This window comes from Hyaena hyaena, unplaced genomic scaffold (assembly GCF_003009895.1).
Source record: "Hyaena hyaena isolate Hyena2069 unplaced genomic scaffold, ASM300989v1 scaffold_317, whole genome shotgun sequence".
In the NCBI taxonomy this organism is placed as follows: Eukaryota; Metazoa; Chordata; class Mammalia; order Carnivora; family Hyaenidae; genus Hyaena; species Hyaena hyaena.
The window spans coordinates 1,519,592-1,537,211 of NW_024080950.1; the positions used below are offsets into that span (position 1 = coordinate 1,519,592).

The 17,620-nt window shown below is 36.9% G+C and overlaps 1 protein-coding gene across 3 annotated transcripts in view; it reads left to right on the forward strand.

Annotated features, from left to right (window-relative positions):
- The first annotated feature begins 419 nt into the window (after nt 1–419).
- UBR3 (ubiquitin protein ligase E3 component n-recognin 3) overlaps nt 420–17,620 on the forward strand; it is a 234,960-nt gene continuing 217,759 nt past the window's right edge. For all 3 annotated transcript variants that reach the window (XM_039248804.1, XM_039248806.1, XM_039248805.1), the window contains exon 1: nt 420–1,005. In XM_039248804.1, coding sequence (XP_039104735.1) covers nt 461–1,005 — 545 coding nt within the window. In that variant the 5' untranslated portion in view covers nt 420–460. The remainder of the gene's footprint in view (nt 1,006–17,620) is intronic.

Sequence of the window (17,620 nt, forward strand, 5' to 3'; positions counted from 1 at the left end):
AGAGTGATTCAGTAGTAATTAAGGATTAATAACAATGGGAATCTACATCTTAAAACGAAATGCAAATGCTTAAAATACATCTGAAAGATGCTGTGCGTAATTCCTATAGTCCAGGTAAAAAGAGAAAAAAACCGTCCATATGAAAGATTTTTTTCATGTGGTCCATACTAAAGTGGCCCGTATTTATTTTTTTTAAAAGGCGGGTCCCTTATCTCGGTAGCTCTCAACTTCCAGAGCCAAGGGGAGGGGGGAAGGAACCCGGGAGATCCCGGGAAAGAGGGGAGGGTAGCAGGCCCGGAGCGCGAGGGGGCGTGTGCAGGGGCGGGGACGCGGACGGAGGTGCGCGGCAGCTCCGTGGTATCGCGAGAGTTGGGCGGGCCCAGCGCTCGCAGCAGTCAATTCCCCCACCCTCCCGGGAGGAGCCGCCGGCTCTGGGCTCTCCAAATTCTGAGCTCTCATCATGGCGGCGGCGGCCGCGGCGGCCGTCGGGGGGCCGCAGCCGCCCCAACCCGAGCTGCCCGCGCCCGGGCTGGCTCTGGACAAGGCGGCCACCGCGGCGCACCTGAAGGCGGCCCTTAGCCGGCCGGACAACAGGGCAGGTGCTGAGGAGCTGCAAGCGCTGCTGGAGCGAGTACTGAGCGCCGAACGGCCGCTGGCCGCGGCTGCAGACGGCGAGGAGGCGGCGGCAGCCGGCGGCGGGGGCGGTCCGGGGGCGGCCGAGGAGGAGGCCCTGGAGTGGTGTAAGTGTCTTCTGGCGGGCGGCGGAGGCTACGACGAGTTCTGCGCAGCAGTGCGGGCCTACGACCCCGCGGCGCTCTGCGGCCTGGTCTGGACAGCCAACTTCGTGGCCTACCGCTGCCGGACGTGCGGCATCTCCCCCTGCATGTCGCTGTGCGCCGAGTGCTTCCACCAGGGCGACCACACCGGACACGACTTCAACATGTTCCGCAGCCAGGCCGGGGGGGCCTGTGATTGCGGGGACAGCAACGTGATGCGGGAGAGTGGGTGAGTGGAGCCCCGCTCCGGGGCGGGGGGCACGCCGGCGGCCCAAGCCGGGTCTGGAGAGGCCTGGGGCGGGCGGAGGGCTGGGAGCCGACCCGAGCTGTCACGGGAAGGGGGAGGGGGAGGGTGCAGCCACTTGGGGATGGAGGTGACTGAGCTGTCAGCGGTGGAAAAGGAATGGAGAGAGGGAAGAGCAGAGATGTGTTTACAGAACGAGGCTTTAAATTTTCGAGGAGGCCAGGGCGAGTGAGTGGAGCGACAGAAGAGCCGGTGCGTGGGGTAGGAGGGGAAGGAGGAGGAAAGGATACTTGGGGGAATCTGCTGTCAAGCTGTCAATTGTGTACTTATCGGGAAAGGCTTTAAAGCTGCCTGGTTCTTGGGAAGAAACTAATGATGTGATTTGGATTGGCTGGTCGGGGGATGGTATTAGGGACAGAATTGGGTCGCAGGATGATAAGAATCGGGGTGGTGGTCTTGCAGCTAGCTGCAGGGGAGAACAGCTTGGGGAAAAGGACTTCTGAACTGTCAGTGTGTCTGTCAATATCGGGGAAGGAGCTCTAGAGCTTATGAGGTTGAGGGAGGAGGGAAGGGGAGGGGCCTGCATGAAAAGTGACTGTTGAGCTGTCAGTGGAGTATTTGGTGTGCTGGAATGACATCTAGAATTGGGCTACTCAACAGTCGGTTATAGAATACCCTACATACCAGAAGAACAAACAAAACACTGAGCCAATTAGGAATCGAGTGTTAGGTCTTCTCCAGTTAAAAGGGCACTTTATTCACTCACTAATATGTGAACCTCTATCTAAAAAGAGACCGTTAACAGATGCTTTTTAGATAGGAGCAATGTACCAGGGTGTTGGGACTCAGGACAAAAGGCATTTCAGAGATTTCAGTGAGCTAACAAGTTGGTACATGTATAATGTCTTGGTTTGGGACATGATATCAGCGTCCTGGGAAAAGAAGAAACTTGATGAAAGAGAGGAAATTTTGTCAGGGTAGTAGTTGAAAGGATGTTAGCAAACCCAGTTATTCAAGTTTAACATTTTTCAGGTTTTATAATTGATGATAGAGCATAAGCCCTTTAGAAATGGCCACTGTTTTCTTCTTTGGAGTATTTGTTAGTTGCTTTTACTATAGAACCTTTTTGTATCAGGTGCAAGCAAGGCCCCTAGCATATTAAAAATGAACAAGACATTGACCTACCTCTTTAAGCTGCTTAAGTAGAGTAGAAAATGATAAATTCTTTAAATAGTCTGGGAGTTAGAGGAGGCTTCTGTGCAGAGGGAGTACTTTAGAAAGGAGGTATTTTGAGCTTGCTACCACAACTACTGCTACTGCTAACAGCAACAACAGCAGTAGTAATTGCAGCCGACATTTGAGAACTAAAATGTATTCCTAACACTTAAAAAATACTTAAAAATTAATATTTGAATAACTAAAATATTCATATAGCTAAAAAAGCAAAAGAAAAAAAAATAAGATGTACAGTTTGAAGTTTTCATCCCAACTTGTCTTTCATCTACCCAGTTCCTTCCCACAATTACTATTTACTCTTAGTGGTTAAAAACAAATAAGGATGAATATGTATTTTGATTTTTCAGTTTCTTTTTATGTAAAAGGTAACATATCGTATACACTGTTTTACACATCTTGCATTTTTCACTTATCCAAGACTTGGTCCTTCCATGTCAGTTAATAAGCCTATTCACTCTACTTTAAGAGTGTTGTTAACACTTCAGGGGCACCTGGGTGGCTCAGGCGGTGAAGTGTCCAACTTGGGCTCAGGTCATGATCTCACCGTTCATGAGTTCAAGCCCTGTGTTGGGCTCTGTGCTGACAGCTGAGAGCCTGGAGCCTGCTTCAGATTTTGTGTCTCCCTCTCTCTGCCTCTCCTCTGGTTGTGCTTTGTCTCTCTCTCTCTAAAAAAAAAATTAACTTTAAAAAAAGTGTTATTAACACTCTGAAATTTTATCCATCTGTTTGGTAAACAGTGGTCAAATATCAACTGCTTTACATTATATAAGTTTTTTAATTGCCAGCAGTTCTGAGATTGTTACTGTCATTATTCTCATGATACAGAAGAGGAGGATGGGGCACAGAGTTTCAAAACTTTGTTTAGGATTATACAGATCGTAATCTAGTTATGCTGGCTCCAGAAGAGTCACAACTCAACATTTCTCTCTACGGCCTCTACAAATAGCATTCGTATTGGTACTTCTGTTCAATACTGTGTTTTGTCTTTTTTAAAAATTTTATTTTAATATGCCATTACTATTTGGGCCTTTGCTTGTTTTTCTTTTTAAAAATGAAAAAAAGATTTAAGAGGGATTTTAAAACAGGAGTTGGAACAATCCATTACTGATATTTAGACATTTTTTACTTCTTACACTAGGTTAGCATTTGGGATGCCCCTAAACAAGGGGAAAGTAGGAAATAATATTGATTCTTTCCTGAATTTTGGAACACAGTCATAATTACCAAGTTGATCTGGTTGGTTTGCAAGTCTGATTTCTAATTGTGATGCTTCAGTGCTGGAGTGGAAAGATCTCTGAGTTTCTTTGAAGGAACTCATACAGGCTCAGGGCATTGGGCTGTATCAGTCCATGTCCTAATCTTACAGCATTTGCCTTTCTTTGCTGACATCTGGTAAATTCTGATTTTTTCCCTAGTCTGGCAGCGCTCTATGAGTTGAAACATAGTAGTAAATAATTACTGTTGCCTATCTGAAAAGCAGAGCTGTTGCACTATGTGCCAGCAGCTGCCATGTCCAATTTCAAGCTATTCCTTGAAAGGTAAACAATAAAAATATTGTGGCTATGTGAATATTCTGAAATTTTTACCATTCTTTGGGTTAGAAAGAATAATTCTGGGCTACACAGAATTAATCTACTGCCTGAAGAGACAGAGGTGATGTTAGCCAACAGTGCAGGTTAAAAGGCTGCCTCTGGAACCTTTTCAGAACTGGAAATCATCAATAGATTATACCCGTTTTCTTGGTGGGCAAAGCTGGCATGGATAGAAAATATTTAACTTGTTTCAGTTTTTGATATTTCTTAAAATCCTTTTAGATTGCTAAAAATAAAAGATGTGTTGTTTTTGGGGTTGTTGTAACTGCCATATAAATTTATAAATCCCATTGTTCAATAAATTTTTGACCAAATATTCTATTTTTCTCTGTATCTGGTTTCTTAGTACAAGAGGAAAAAAAAAACAACAACTGCTGGGCCTTAATCCTTTCCCCAGGTGTCTGTTTTGGGTAACATGATTGGAGATGGGGAAGAAGCTTAGATCCATCACAACCTATATTACTATTTAATTTTCAAATTTATAATTCTAGAAATATGGGGAGGAGATTAAGTTATTTTTGATTAGTAGTACTGATATGATGTGGTAATATTAACAGGTATACAAACCAAAGAAGAAAACCTCTGAGAATTCATTTGTGGGATGAAATCACAAGGGCTATGGAAGCTAGATATTAATAACTATATGAATAACAGCATAATTTTGCCATTAATGAATAAATGTAATCATTGTCACAAATGTTGATGGATGGATTCATTTTAAAAAAGTAATGAAAAATCTAAAATAATGTCTGATTGGCTTGGGGTTCTGATGGTGATAACCAGAAGTTGGAATTTTAAACATTTAGTTCTCAAATTTTGATGAAAGGATGACCATTTTTATGTTCTATCATGTATTCATAGATTTTTTTTTACCTTTTTGTTCTTCTCATGGATTCTAAGCTCCTTAAAAAATAGGAATCTCATCAGCAGTTAATCAAAGGCCAGCATAATCTCTTGCACTTAGTAGGTGCTTAGTAAATTGGATAAAATGAATTGAATTCAATTGGATAAATAGTGCTTGTTATATCTGAAAATTTACTCTAAGATTACATTGGTTTACTTATTCAGGAGCTGGCACTGATTATTAAATCCATAGCATTTTTTCCCCAGAGTGTTTTAGTTGTAATTTCCTTTTTTAATTTTAAAAGTATTGATTAGAACATTGATATTGGTTAGAACATAAAAATAAGTGGTTAAAGTAAAAAGTAAGGGTTCCTCTTTCCTCCATCCCACTCCTCAGTGTGAGATTTTCCTTGTTTTCTTTTGAGCTTAGCTATACATTTAAAAAATATTAGTTATAATTTACTCTGCAACTGTAGATATTTTCTTGTGGGAAATTTTTAGGTTATTTGGTCTGTGGCAGTGCCAGAAATGGAAGCAGTGAATGTCTGGTTGAGTAGTGTCATAGTCTGCTGTACCAGGCTTTTTTCACTTTACCATATTTATTGTACACGGCCTTGTATTAGTACACGTAGAACCATCTTATTTTTTTTATAGTTAAATTATAATTCATCGCATTTTTAAATTTTTTTCTGTAATTTATGCTGTCATTTTCCTACTGGTAGACATTTAAATTGTTTTCAGTTTTAGACTATTATTAACATTGTTGCAATCAGTATGCTTGTATACACTTATTTGTATATATATATGTGTGAGCACATGGGTGAGGATAAATTCCTAGAAGTTATGTCTTGGCTAAAGGAAGTGTACATTTTAGGCTTTGATAGACTCTCCAAAGACATGGATTTATACTCCCACTGACAATGTATGAAAGAGCATGTTTCCCTATGTCTTGGCCAATGTATATGGTGTTATCTGTATTTCAGTTTGTTAAGTGAGAAGTGATATCTTGTTTCATTTATTACTCCTCCCTCCACTGCTCTTTCTTTCCAAACTGGAGTATTTTGGAGCAAATCTCAGATATAATTTAATTTATAAATATGTGAGCATGTATCCCACATGGGACGCATAAAGAGATAATAAAAATAATCTCATAAAAATAAAACATAACCCAAATGTCCATTGACAGATGAATGGGTCAACAACATGTAGTATACACATAAGATGGAATGTTGGGGTGCCTAGGTGGCTCAGTTGGTTTAAGTATCTGACTCTTGATTTTGGCTTAGGTCATGATCTTATGGTTCCTGGGATCCAGCCCCAAGCTGTCAGTGAGGAGCCTGCTTGGGATTTTGTAGCTCCTTCTCTCTCTCTCTGCCCCTCCCCTGCTTGCGTGCATGGATGCCCTCTCTCTCAAATAATAAATAAACTTTTAAAAAAAGATGGAATGTTACTCAACCTTTAAAAGGAGTGAAGTTCAGACACATGCTAGAGTAGGGATGATCCTTGAAGACATTATGCTAAGTGAAATAAAAGAGATAAAAAGGACAAATATTGTATGATTCTATTTTTATGAGGTACCTGCAGTAGTTTAATTCATGGAGACAGAAGGTAGAATGGTAGTTGCCAGAGGCTTGTGTGTGTGGAGTGGGGTGGGGTGGGAGTGGAGTGGGGAGTGGTTATATAATGGGGGCAGGGTTTCAATTTGGGAAAATGAAAAAGTTCTTGAGATGAATTGTGGTAATGGCTGCACAACAATGTGAATGTACGTAATACTGCTGAACTGTAGTTTTAAAAAAGGTTAAAATGGTAAGTTTTATGTATATTTTATCACAGTTAAAAGAACAACCACAGTACCATTACCACAACTAAAATATTCACAGTTATTTCTTAAAGTCTTCAAATATCCAGTCAATGTTCAGATTTTTCCCAGTTTCATGAATGATTTCTTAGGGTTGCTTTCACTTTAGGTTCCAAACAAGGCCCTCGTACTGTGTTTGGTTGTTATATCTCTTAGGACTCTTTTATGTTATAGCCCCTTCATATCCCTCCCCCCTTTTTTTGTTCTCTGCAGTTGAAGGAACCTTCGTTCTGAGTATTACTGATTGCATCTCTATGATGTGATGTTTAACTTGTTCCTCTACCCATTACTTCCTGTGAAACAGTAGTTGGGATCTAGAGTCTTGATCAAATTTTAGGGTTTTGTTTTGTTTTGTTTTGTTTTGGCAAGGAAATTTTATAATGGTGTTTTATTATACTTCCTGTTGCATCATATCAGGAGCTACAGATCATTTCCTTGTCTTTCCTTTAGTTAATGTTAGGATTAACTAGTGGCTCAGATTTGTCAGTGTGATCTACTTGCTATAAAGTTACTTATCTTGTTAAAAATTGTAGTAGCTATTGATTATTATTGTCCAGATCCATATTTTCACTGAGGCTTGCAAAATAGCTATATCTAATTGTAGTAGTCCTTTCGTACTCTAGTGAGAGCTCTTTCTAGACTACTTTTAAAGTTTCTCGCATCACCTATACTCACATATGGCCTATACCTGCACTGCCAACCTTATCATCTCCATTGCAGTGGGATCCTCCATTATTTCTTTAAATCACTGTATATATTCCTGTCCTTGAAGTTTCATGTTATACCTTCTCCTGCAAAGTCCAGAGGTAGGTTTTACTTTCACTGTCCAGCTCACCTATAGGGACTCCTATAACAAAAGTACAGGGTGAAACCATATTGTAGGATTTGATTTTCTGAATTGTAACAATTTTTTTCATTTCTAGGTTATATCTCTACAAATAACAAACTTTCAACAAAGATTTGATGATAAAGACCTGTGCCATATCTTCCTCTTTTATTTATATCCTCTCATAGATATTTAGAGTTTTAGTAAATTGGTCAATCATATCGTATTTTGTGTTTATGATTTTGTAGGGAGAGTGTTAGACTAATCTCTTAAATTATTTATGTATGTATCCATGGATTTACATGGATTACATTTTGAAATTTTCTTCCCTATTTATCTGGAATTTTCTCTACAGTAATATCCATTTAATTCAGGTCATGAATTCAAAAGGGAACACGACACTCGTCATGATCCAAGAGCTTGGAGGAAGAAGAGTTGAAGAAATTTTTTGTTCTCTTTTTTGTGCTCATTGTACTTTTTTTTTTCATTGCTAATTTACTAGAAATAGTACAGACGGATTTAGAAGATTCTACTTGAGCTGGAAGTGTAATCTCTAGTAATCTTCATTGTAATAAGGTTTAACTACACAGCAATTTGAAAGTCTTATCAGATTGTGCTTATTTTTTCTAATTATTTTAATGTTATATAAAAATCATTAAAATTTTCAACTATGAAAGATTTTTAATATACAGAAAGGTACAAAAATAATATAAAAATACCTTTGTACTTACCACTGGGATTAATAGATGTTAACTTTTTTGCCCTATTTGTTATAGGGTTTTTTTGGTTAAAGAACTAAAGGTCATCCTCTCCTTTCTCTTTCCTTCCCTAAGGGTTACCATTATCCTGAAATTCCTATGTCACATCCATGCATGTTTTCTACTTGTACTACATTTAAACAATATGTGATTGTTTTAGTGTTAAAATTTGGCATAAATTATTTTACATTATGTGAATCTTTTTGCAGCTTGCCTTTTTTACTTACCAAGTTACTAGTATGGACCAGTTCATTCATTTCTACCCACCATTAAGCATTCTGTGGTATGATTGAAACATGGTTTGCTGATCTGTTTGCTAAGAGACAATTAGATGCTTTACATTTTTTCACTGTTTCCAAAGGGCTATAATGAACATTTTTGCATGTGTCCCTTTGTGTAGATATACTAGAATATTTTTAGGATAGATTCCTGGGAGAGGAATTGCGAGGTCGTAGAGTGTGTTATTCTTTATATACGTGTGTATATGTATATATGTACACATATGTCTGTGTATCTATATGTATCTCTATATATCTATACATATATATATATATACATACACACACAAGTTTGTGTGTGTCAGTATGTTGGATATGAAATATTTAAAAATTTTTCATTTTTCTGACTGCTAGTAAAGTTGAATATCTTTTCATGCTTTTAGGCTATTTGAATTCTTCCTTTGTGAATTGCTCGTTCATATTATTTGCCTGTATTTTATTGTTGTTGTTTTTTTTAATCTTACTGAGTTTTAAGACTTCTATCTATCTATCTATCTATCTATAATTCTAGATACTGATCCTTGGTTATGTGGATTCCTAATTTCATCTTTCAGTCTGTGGCTTATCTTTTCCCCTTGTAATACATAATAGTATAAAAAGCTTTAAATTAAAAATGTAACTTTTCTTCTATAGTTTGTATTGTTTGTGTCTTTTTTAAATGTTTATTTTGAGAGAGAGTGTGTGTATGCTCAGAGGAGGGATGGTGAAAAGGGGCACAGAGAAAGGGAGAGAGATAGAATCCCAAGCAGGCTCCAAGAGCCCAATGCTGGGCTTGATCTTACAGTTGTGAAAATCATGACCTGAGCCAAAATAAAGAGTTGGATGTTTAACTGACCAAGCCATCCAGGTATCCCTTATTTGTGTCTTTTAAAAGCAATCCTCTCTATCTTTGTTTAGAAACATGCTTATATGTTTTGTTTTAAAAGATTTAAGGTTTTGCATTTCATATTTACATCTTTATTTCTTCCATCATTTGTGCTACCTCTGTCATATATCAATTTCCTACATGTGTCCTAAGCTTTCTGTTGTATTGGTATGTCTCTGGCAACAGTATAATACTGCTTTAATTATTATAACATTAGAATAGTTGTTGATATGGCAGAATTTCCCTTATAACTATTCTTAAAAAGAATTTTGGCTATTCTTGGTCCCTAACTTTTTCATTTTAATTTCAGGGTAACTTGTTAAATTCTGTGGAAAATATCTGTCTGATATTGATTGTAATCATATTAAATTTGAGGACATTGCAAAAGGAGACATGTAGAAGGATATTCATTATAATACCGTTTTAAATTGGGAAAAATTGGAAACAGTGAGATTAGTAAACTATGGTTTAATCATGCAGTAGAATACTTTACAGTAAAACACATATATTGTCATCTTTATAGTATATAGTCTGCCTATTCATGAGAGTAGTAATTGTTTTTTCTTCCAATAAAGTAATTTTGTCCATAAGTTGTGTATCTTTTGTTAGATTTGTTCCCTGGTACCTTATTTTTGTTTCTACTATAAGTAGCATCCTTTTAAAAACTACTTTTTCCAATTTCTCATTTTTTGCTTTTTTCTAATATTTTATATTATAAACATTTAAATGCTATTGAGTTTTTTTATATTGAGCACCCTTTAACCATCTCAAGTTTTTTTTTTCTAATAGTTACTCTATAGATTTTATTAATAAGTGCTTATTTTATATCAGGAATTTACATTTATCTCATTTAGCATTTTCATCAAGTCTTAGGGATTGATATTATCATCTACATAAGTAAAATACTATTTTAGAGAAGCAACTTGAGCAAAGTTACACGGCTTTTATTCACATCTGTTTCTGTCCATATCCAAAGCCTGTATTCTAAGCTCCTTCCTAGCATCTCTGTTGTTAACTGTGTACTAGTGAACATTAAAGAAAACTTTTCAAAGAATCTGATCTGGTGGGAGATTGGGAGGTGAAGTAGGACGTTATGGATAGAAGGAACAATACATAAAGCTTCACAGGTGTCAGAGAACATAATGCAATCAAGTGGTAAAGTAGTTCTCATCTTCTCTCTTGAATAATGTTACAATGTTTTTTTATTAGTAAGTTTATTTTGAGAGAGAGAGAGACAGTCAGAGACAGAGACAGAGACAGAGTATGAGTGGGAGAGGGGCAGAGAGAGAGGGAGACACAGAATCCAAAGTAGGCTCCAGGCTCTGAGCCGTCAGCGCAGAGTCCACTGGGGGGCTGGAACCCACAAGCCCTGAGATCATGACCTGAGTCGAAGTTGACTGCTTAAGGGGCTGCTTAACCGACTGAGCCATCCAGGCTCCCCTCTCTTAATAATATTTAAATTGGGTAGAGAATTTTAGTTGACATTTGTTTTCCCTTGCACTTTGAAGATACTATTCTGTTGTCTTCTGGTTTCTTTTGTTGAGCAGTATTTCAATGTAACTGTTCCTTTGCAAGTAATCTGCTTTATTTGTTGGTTGCTTTTATTTTTATTTATTTTTTTTCTGGATGTTTGTTGTGATCTCTCTTCATTCGATTGTGATTTTACTTATTTGGGTATTTTCCTTTCTCTCTTTGATAAATCTGGTGAAGTGTTAATTTTGTTAATGCTTTCAGAGTTCCAGCTCCTGGTTTCATTGATCTGTTCTACTACTTTTTGAGTTCAATATTTTTTTTACTTTCTACTATTCTTTATTATTTTCCTTCTGCTGGTTTTGTGCTTTATTTTCTCTTTTTCTAGCTATTTTTTTTCTTTCCTTTTACTATTTTTTCTGTTTTTATTTTATTTTTTATTATTTTTTTACAAATAGTTTATTATCAAGTTGGTTTCCATATAACACCCAGTGCTCATCCCCACAAGTGCCCCCCTCCATGCCTATCTCCCCCCTCCTCCTCCCCACACCCATCAGTCCTCAGTCTGTTCTCAGCATTCAAGAGTCTCTCATGGTTTGCCTCTCTCCCTCTCCCGCACTATTTCCCCCCATCTTCTCCACCATGGTCCTCCGTTAAGTTCCTTCTAATCCTCCTATACATGCATTTGTTGGTTTGCTTTTAAGATTTACTTTTTGGTTATCTGTAGTTTCAGTATGATGTGTCTGGGCGGGACTCTTTTTGTTGGGTTGGTTCTAGATGAAGATTTTTTGTCTCATCGCTTCTAGAAATTCTCAACCATTGTCCCTTTGAATTTCAAGTCTCTCCCATTATTTCATTTCTGTTTTGGGATTGCTATATATTACCTATTTGTTGAATCTCATTCTGTCTTCTAAATCCTAGAGCTTACCCATTTTCTACCCATTGATCTTATTTTGGGCTGAATTAGGGGTGATTTCCTAGATCTGTCTTCTAGATAATTTCTTCAGCTCTATCACATCTGCTGTCTAGCTGGAATATTAAGGTTTATTTTGAATAAATATATTTTTCAGTTCTAGGAATATCTTTTTTTGACTTGGCCTTCTTAAAAAAATTCTTTTTTTTTTTAATTAATTAATTTTTTTTTCTTCTTAAAAAAATTCTTATTCTTTTTTTTAAGTTTATTTTGTGAGAGAGAGAGTGCACGCATGTGAGTGTGTGCATGTGTGCATGAGAGCAGGGGAGGGGCAGAGAAAGAGGGAGAGAGAATCCCAAGCAGGCTCCATGCTGACTTTGTGGGGCTTGAACTCACAAACTGTGAAATGATAACCTGAGCTGAAATCAAGAGTCAGATGCTTAACTGACTGAGCTGCTCAGGTGCCCCAAAAGTCTTATTATTCTTTAGTTAGGGTTTTAATTCCTTTTATGCCTGTAGTAATATTAAAAACGTGTGTGTGTGTGCGCACGCGTGTGTGTGTTTTCAGAATTTTTGTTCTATTTTTTGAAGTTTTTTGGAAAAAAAACCTACTGTCTGTTGTGCCTACTGACTGTTGATGGATTGTTTCTTTTTGTTTTTGAAATTTTGGAATGTAATCTCTTTTTTTCTTTCTTTAGTGTTTGTATTTGAGTCCAATGGTGGAGTGAAGTAGGAATGCTTTTGCTGTGGGAATACCTTATGGTTCAGGTTTGTTGGTGGCCACTTTATAGGAGTTTTCTGCCAGCTGTCACAGATATCACAGATATCCCAATGCCAATTACAAAAATTAATATCTAGCTTGGGGAGTTCCAATACGATACCAGTAATGTAAATTACTTGCATGCAGCCTAGATTTGGAGTTTTGACTTCTCAAGGGAATTTTAACCCTTATTCATTGCTCAGGTTGAGACACTTTGCCTGTAGGTCATTTTATTTGGAGAAGTAGGGACAATTTAATGGAAGATATTCTTGAAAGAATCTCTGTAAATCTCACCTGTAATAATTTGAAGAATTTCCTAGAATACTGGTTTGTAATATTATTAATTACAATTAATTATTAATACTGGTTTGTGAGATTATGTTATAGTTCTGATTTATTAACTGTGATATTTTTATCATCACAAAACTCCAGTTAGCTTATGAGTCATCTAAAGAAAACTCCCATTTTAAGACAGGGGACCTTTGAAATTGGTAACTTTTAGTTTAGAATTTGTGAGAACCTATTTACCCATAAAGGCCATGTTTGGGTTGTATCTCCAACATTTGGTATCTTTTTGTCTTTGGTAAATCACTTAAATTTCCTTGGCTATAGGTTTTCTAACATGTACAATGGGAATGATGTTTGACATGCCTACTTCAATTTATTTGTTTATTTTCAAGAGTTTTAAAAATTAAATGCGACACCACACACATATATAGAATCATATTATTCCCATTTTATGTGATTAATTGCCCAGGACTGTGAAGCATTTTGGCATGCCATATTAATACTCCATTTATACTGATGCTTTTGTGGACAGAGCCATGAGAAGCAAAGCCTTTTTTGGAGCATCGCATTAAAATGCTTGAACAAGCCAGGAGCATATGATTTTAGGGAATTTGTGGTACTAGTTTTGTTGGAGGCCTCATTAAATTGTACGCATTTAAAATCCACTGGTTAAGTTGTCACATATGTATGTGTAAAACTATCACCGTAATCAAAACAGTAAACATAACAATGATTCCCAAAAGGCTCCTTGTGCCTTTTGTAATCCCTACCTTCAGCTTTTTCCTGTGTCCCTTCCCCCAGCAACCACTTATCTACATTCTGTTGCTATGGATTAATTTGCATTTCTGGAATTTTATATAAATGGAATTATGTAATATGTATATATATATTTTGATCTGTTGTGTTTCAGCATAATTATTTTGAGATTCATTCATGTTGCTGTGTCAGTAGTTCATTTTTTTATTACTAAGTAGCATTCCACTGTATGGATATACTACAGCTTGTTTATTTGTTCATCTGTCAATGAACATTTGAGTCATTTCTAGTTTTGGGCTATTACACATAAAGCTGTCAACATTTGTATTCAAGTTTTTATATGGATATTAACAAATCTTTGTAGGGATACTTCATTTCTGTTGGGTAAATACCTAAGTATGTAATGAGTGGATTATACTGTAGATTTATGTTTCATTTTTAAAAATTAAAAAACTTTTTAACATGGTTTTATATAATAAAAGTTTACATTTCAATTATTTTTAAGTGTATGATTCAGTACATTAATTGCATAATGTTTAACTTTTAGAGAAACTTTCAAAGTGTTTTCCCATGTGAGTGTTCCAGTCTGTATCAGCAATGTGTGAGAATTCTAGTTCCTCTGCATTCTTGTCAACACTTGCTATTGGTGATTCTTTTTAATTTTAGCTCTTCAAATAGCTATGTAGTGGTGTCTTCGTATAGTATTAATTTGCATTTTTTAAATGGCTAAGGATCTTTTATTTTTATTTTTTTAAATTTATTTTAATAGTTTGTCATGTTGGTTTCCATACAACACCCAGTGCTCGTCCTCACAGGTGCCCCCCTCCATGCCCATCACTCCCCTTCCCCTCTCCCCCATACCCATCAGTCCTCAGTTTCTTCTCAACATTCAAGAGTCTCTCATGGTTTGCTTCCCTCCCTCTCCCCAGCTATTTTTTCCCCTTCTTCTCCCCCATGGCCCTCTGTTAAGTTCCTCCTAATCCTCCTATACATGCAAACATGTGGTAGCTGTCCTTCTCTGCCTGACTTATTTCTCTCATCATAACACCCTCAAATTCCATCCATGTTTCTACACATGGCCAGATTTCATTCTTTCTCATTGCCATGTAGTATTCCACTGTATAGATAAAGCACATCTTCTTGATCCATTTGTCAGTTGATGGACATTTAGGCTCTTTCCATGATTTCGCTATTGTTGAAAGTGCTGCTATGAACATTGGGGTCCATGTGCCCCTGTGCATCAGCACTCCTGTATCCCTTGGGTACATTCCTAGCAGTGCTATTGCTGGGTCTTAGGGGAGTTCTGTTGTTAATTTTTTGAGGCACCTCCACGCTGTTTTCCAGAGGGGCTGCACCAGTTAACATTCCTACCAACAGTGGAGGAGGATGCCCATTTCTCCACATCCTTACTAGCATCTAGAGTCCTGTGATTTGCTCATTTTAGCCACTCTGACCAGCGTGAGGTGGTATCTCAGTGTGGTTTTGATTTGTATTTCCCTGATGAGGAGGGATGCTGAGCATCGTTTCATGTGTCTGTTGGCCATCTGGGTGTCCTCTTTGGAGAAGTGTCTGTTCATGTCTTCTGCNGAGCATCGTTTCATGTGTCTGTTGGCCATCTGGGTGTCCTCTTTGGAGAAGTGTCTGTTCATGTCTTCTGCCCATTTCTTCACTGGGTTGTTTGTCTTTCGGGTGTGGAGTTTGATGAGTTCCTTATAGATTTTGGATACTAGCCCTTTGTCTGATATGTCATTTGCAACTGTCTTTTCTCATCTGTCGGTTGCCTATTAGTTTTATGGATTGTTTCCTTTGCCCTGCAGGAGGAGCTTTTTATCTTGATGAGGTCCCAATAGTTCATTTTTGCACTTGATTCCCTTGCTGGCTAAGGATCTTTTAAAGCATCTTTCCATGTACTTATTTGCCATCAATATATCTTCTCTGGTGAAGTATTGGCTCAAATATTTTATCTATTTTTTTCCTACTGGTTTATTTGTTTCCTTTGTTTCTAATTATTAACTTTTTTCCATTTTATTTTATTTAATTAATATTTTTTTTAAAGTAGGCTCCAACATGGGGCTTGAACTCACAACTGTATGATCAAGAGTTGAATGCCCTATTGACCAAGCCAGCCAGGTGCTCTTCTAATTATTAACTTTCGATAGTTCCTTATCTATTGTGGAGACAAGTAATTTATCAGGTATATGGTTTGCAAATATTTTTTCTGGTTTGTGGCTTACCTATTTATAGCATCTTTTGAAGATCAGAGGTTTTAAATTTTTGTGAAGTCCAGTTTATTGATGCATTGGTCCCTTTTGGATCCTATCTTTGCTATTAGAGTCAAGAAGTATTTACCTAAGTTAGAATCAAGATTTTCTTCTAAAAGTTTTTTAGGTTTAGGTCTGTGATCAATTTTTAGTTAACTTTTATATATGGTATGAGGTATGGCTCAAAGTCCATTGTTTTGCTTATAGATATCATGTCGAAAATACTCTCCTTTCTTCATTGAATAGTTTTGGCACCTTTGTCAAAAATTAGCTGTCAATATATGTGTGGATGTGTTTCTGGACTTGTTTTTTGTTTTTTATTTTTTTTAGGTTTTAATTTATTTATTTTGAGAGAGAGAGAGAAAGAGAGAGAGCACAAGCAGAGAGAAAGGGAGAGAGAATCAGAGGGAGCTCTGTGCACTGTTAGGATGGAGCCTGAAGTGGGGCTCTATCTCACAAACCGTGAAATCTTGACCTGAACTGAAAATTAAGATCTGCCACTTAACCGAGTGAGCCACTCAGGCACCCCTGGACTTTCTATTTTTATGCCAGTGCCAAACACTCTGGATTACCATAGTAAGTAAAATCAGATGGTATCAACCTTCCAACTTTAGTATTTTTTATTTCAAAGCTACTGTGGGTAACTTTGCATTTCCATATGAATTTTGGATTAAACCTATCAGTTTCTACAAGAAAGAAAGCCTGCTAAGATTTTGACTGTGTTGTGTTGCATCTGTTTGTGGATAACTGACATCCTAACATTACTAAGTCTTCCAACTTACGGTAAATCTATTCATTTTTTAAGGTCTTCTTTAATTTCTCTCAGCATTGTTTTGTAGTTTTCAGTGAACATGTCTTACACATTTTTTAAATGCCTAAGTATTTCATATTTTTATGCTATTATAAATGGTAGTTCAAAATATTTCAAAGTTTGATTGTTGCTAGTAAATACAAACCCATGTAAGTTTTGTATATTGATCTTGAACCTTGCTAAACTTATTTATTCTAGTAGTTTTTTGTAGACTCCATTAGGTTTTCTACATAGATGAATATGCTGAGTCTGAATATAGTTTTACTGCCTTTCAAATCTTAATGCCATTTATTCATTTTCCTGATTACATGGAACAGAACCTCCATTACACTATTGAACAGAAGTGGTAGATGTGGACATCCATATCTTGTTCTTGAAGTTAGGTAAAAGTAAATTTTTTATCATTAAATATGATATTAGGTGTAGGATTTTGTAGATGCCTTTTCTCAGATTGAGGAATTTCTCTTCTGTTCCTGGTTTGCTAAGAAAAAAATTTTTTTAATCATGAATGAGTTGTTGGATTTTGTTAAGTGATTATTTAGCTTCTATTGAGATAATTGTATGATTTTTCTTTTTAATTGTAGATATGGTGAATTACATGGAATAATTCTTGAATATTGAACCAGTCTTGCATTCCTAGAATAAACTGTAGTTGGTCATGATGTATTGTCCTTTTTACATATTGCTAGATTCCAGTTGCTAGTATTTTGATGTGAGGATTTTTGTATCTGTGTTCAAGAGGAATATTGGACTTCTTCTGTCATATCTTTGTTTTCTTCTTTGGTAATATCTTTGTCTGATTTTGGTATCAAGGTAAATCTACTTATGTAAAATGAGTTGGGAAGGTTTCCTTCTATATATATGTACTTTTAAGAATTTATGAAGACTCTAACCATTTCTCCCTCAAATGTTTGGTGGAGTTGAACAGTGAAGCAGTAATAAGTTTAGAGTATTTACTGTTGGAAGGTTTTAAGTAAAAATTTAATTTCTTTTTTCTTTTTTTAAGTTTATTTATTTTGGAGAGAGAGAGAGTACAAGTGGGAGAAGAGCAGAGAGAGGGAGGTGGGGGATCTGAAGTGGGCTCG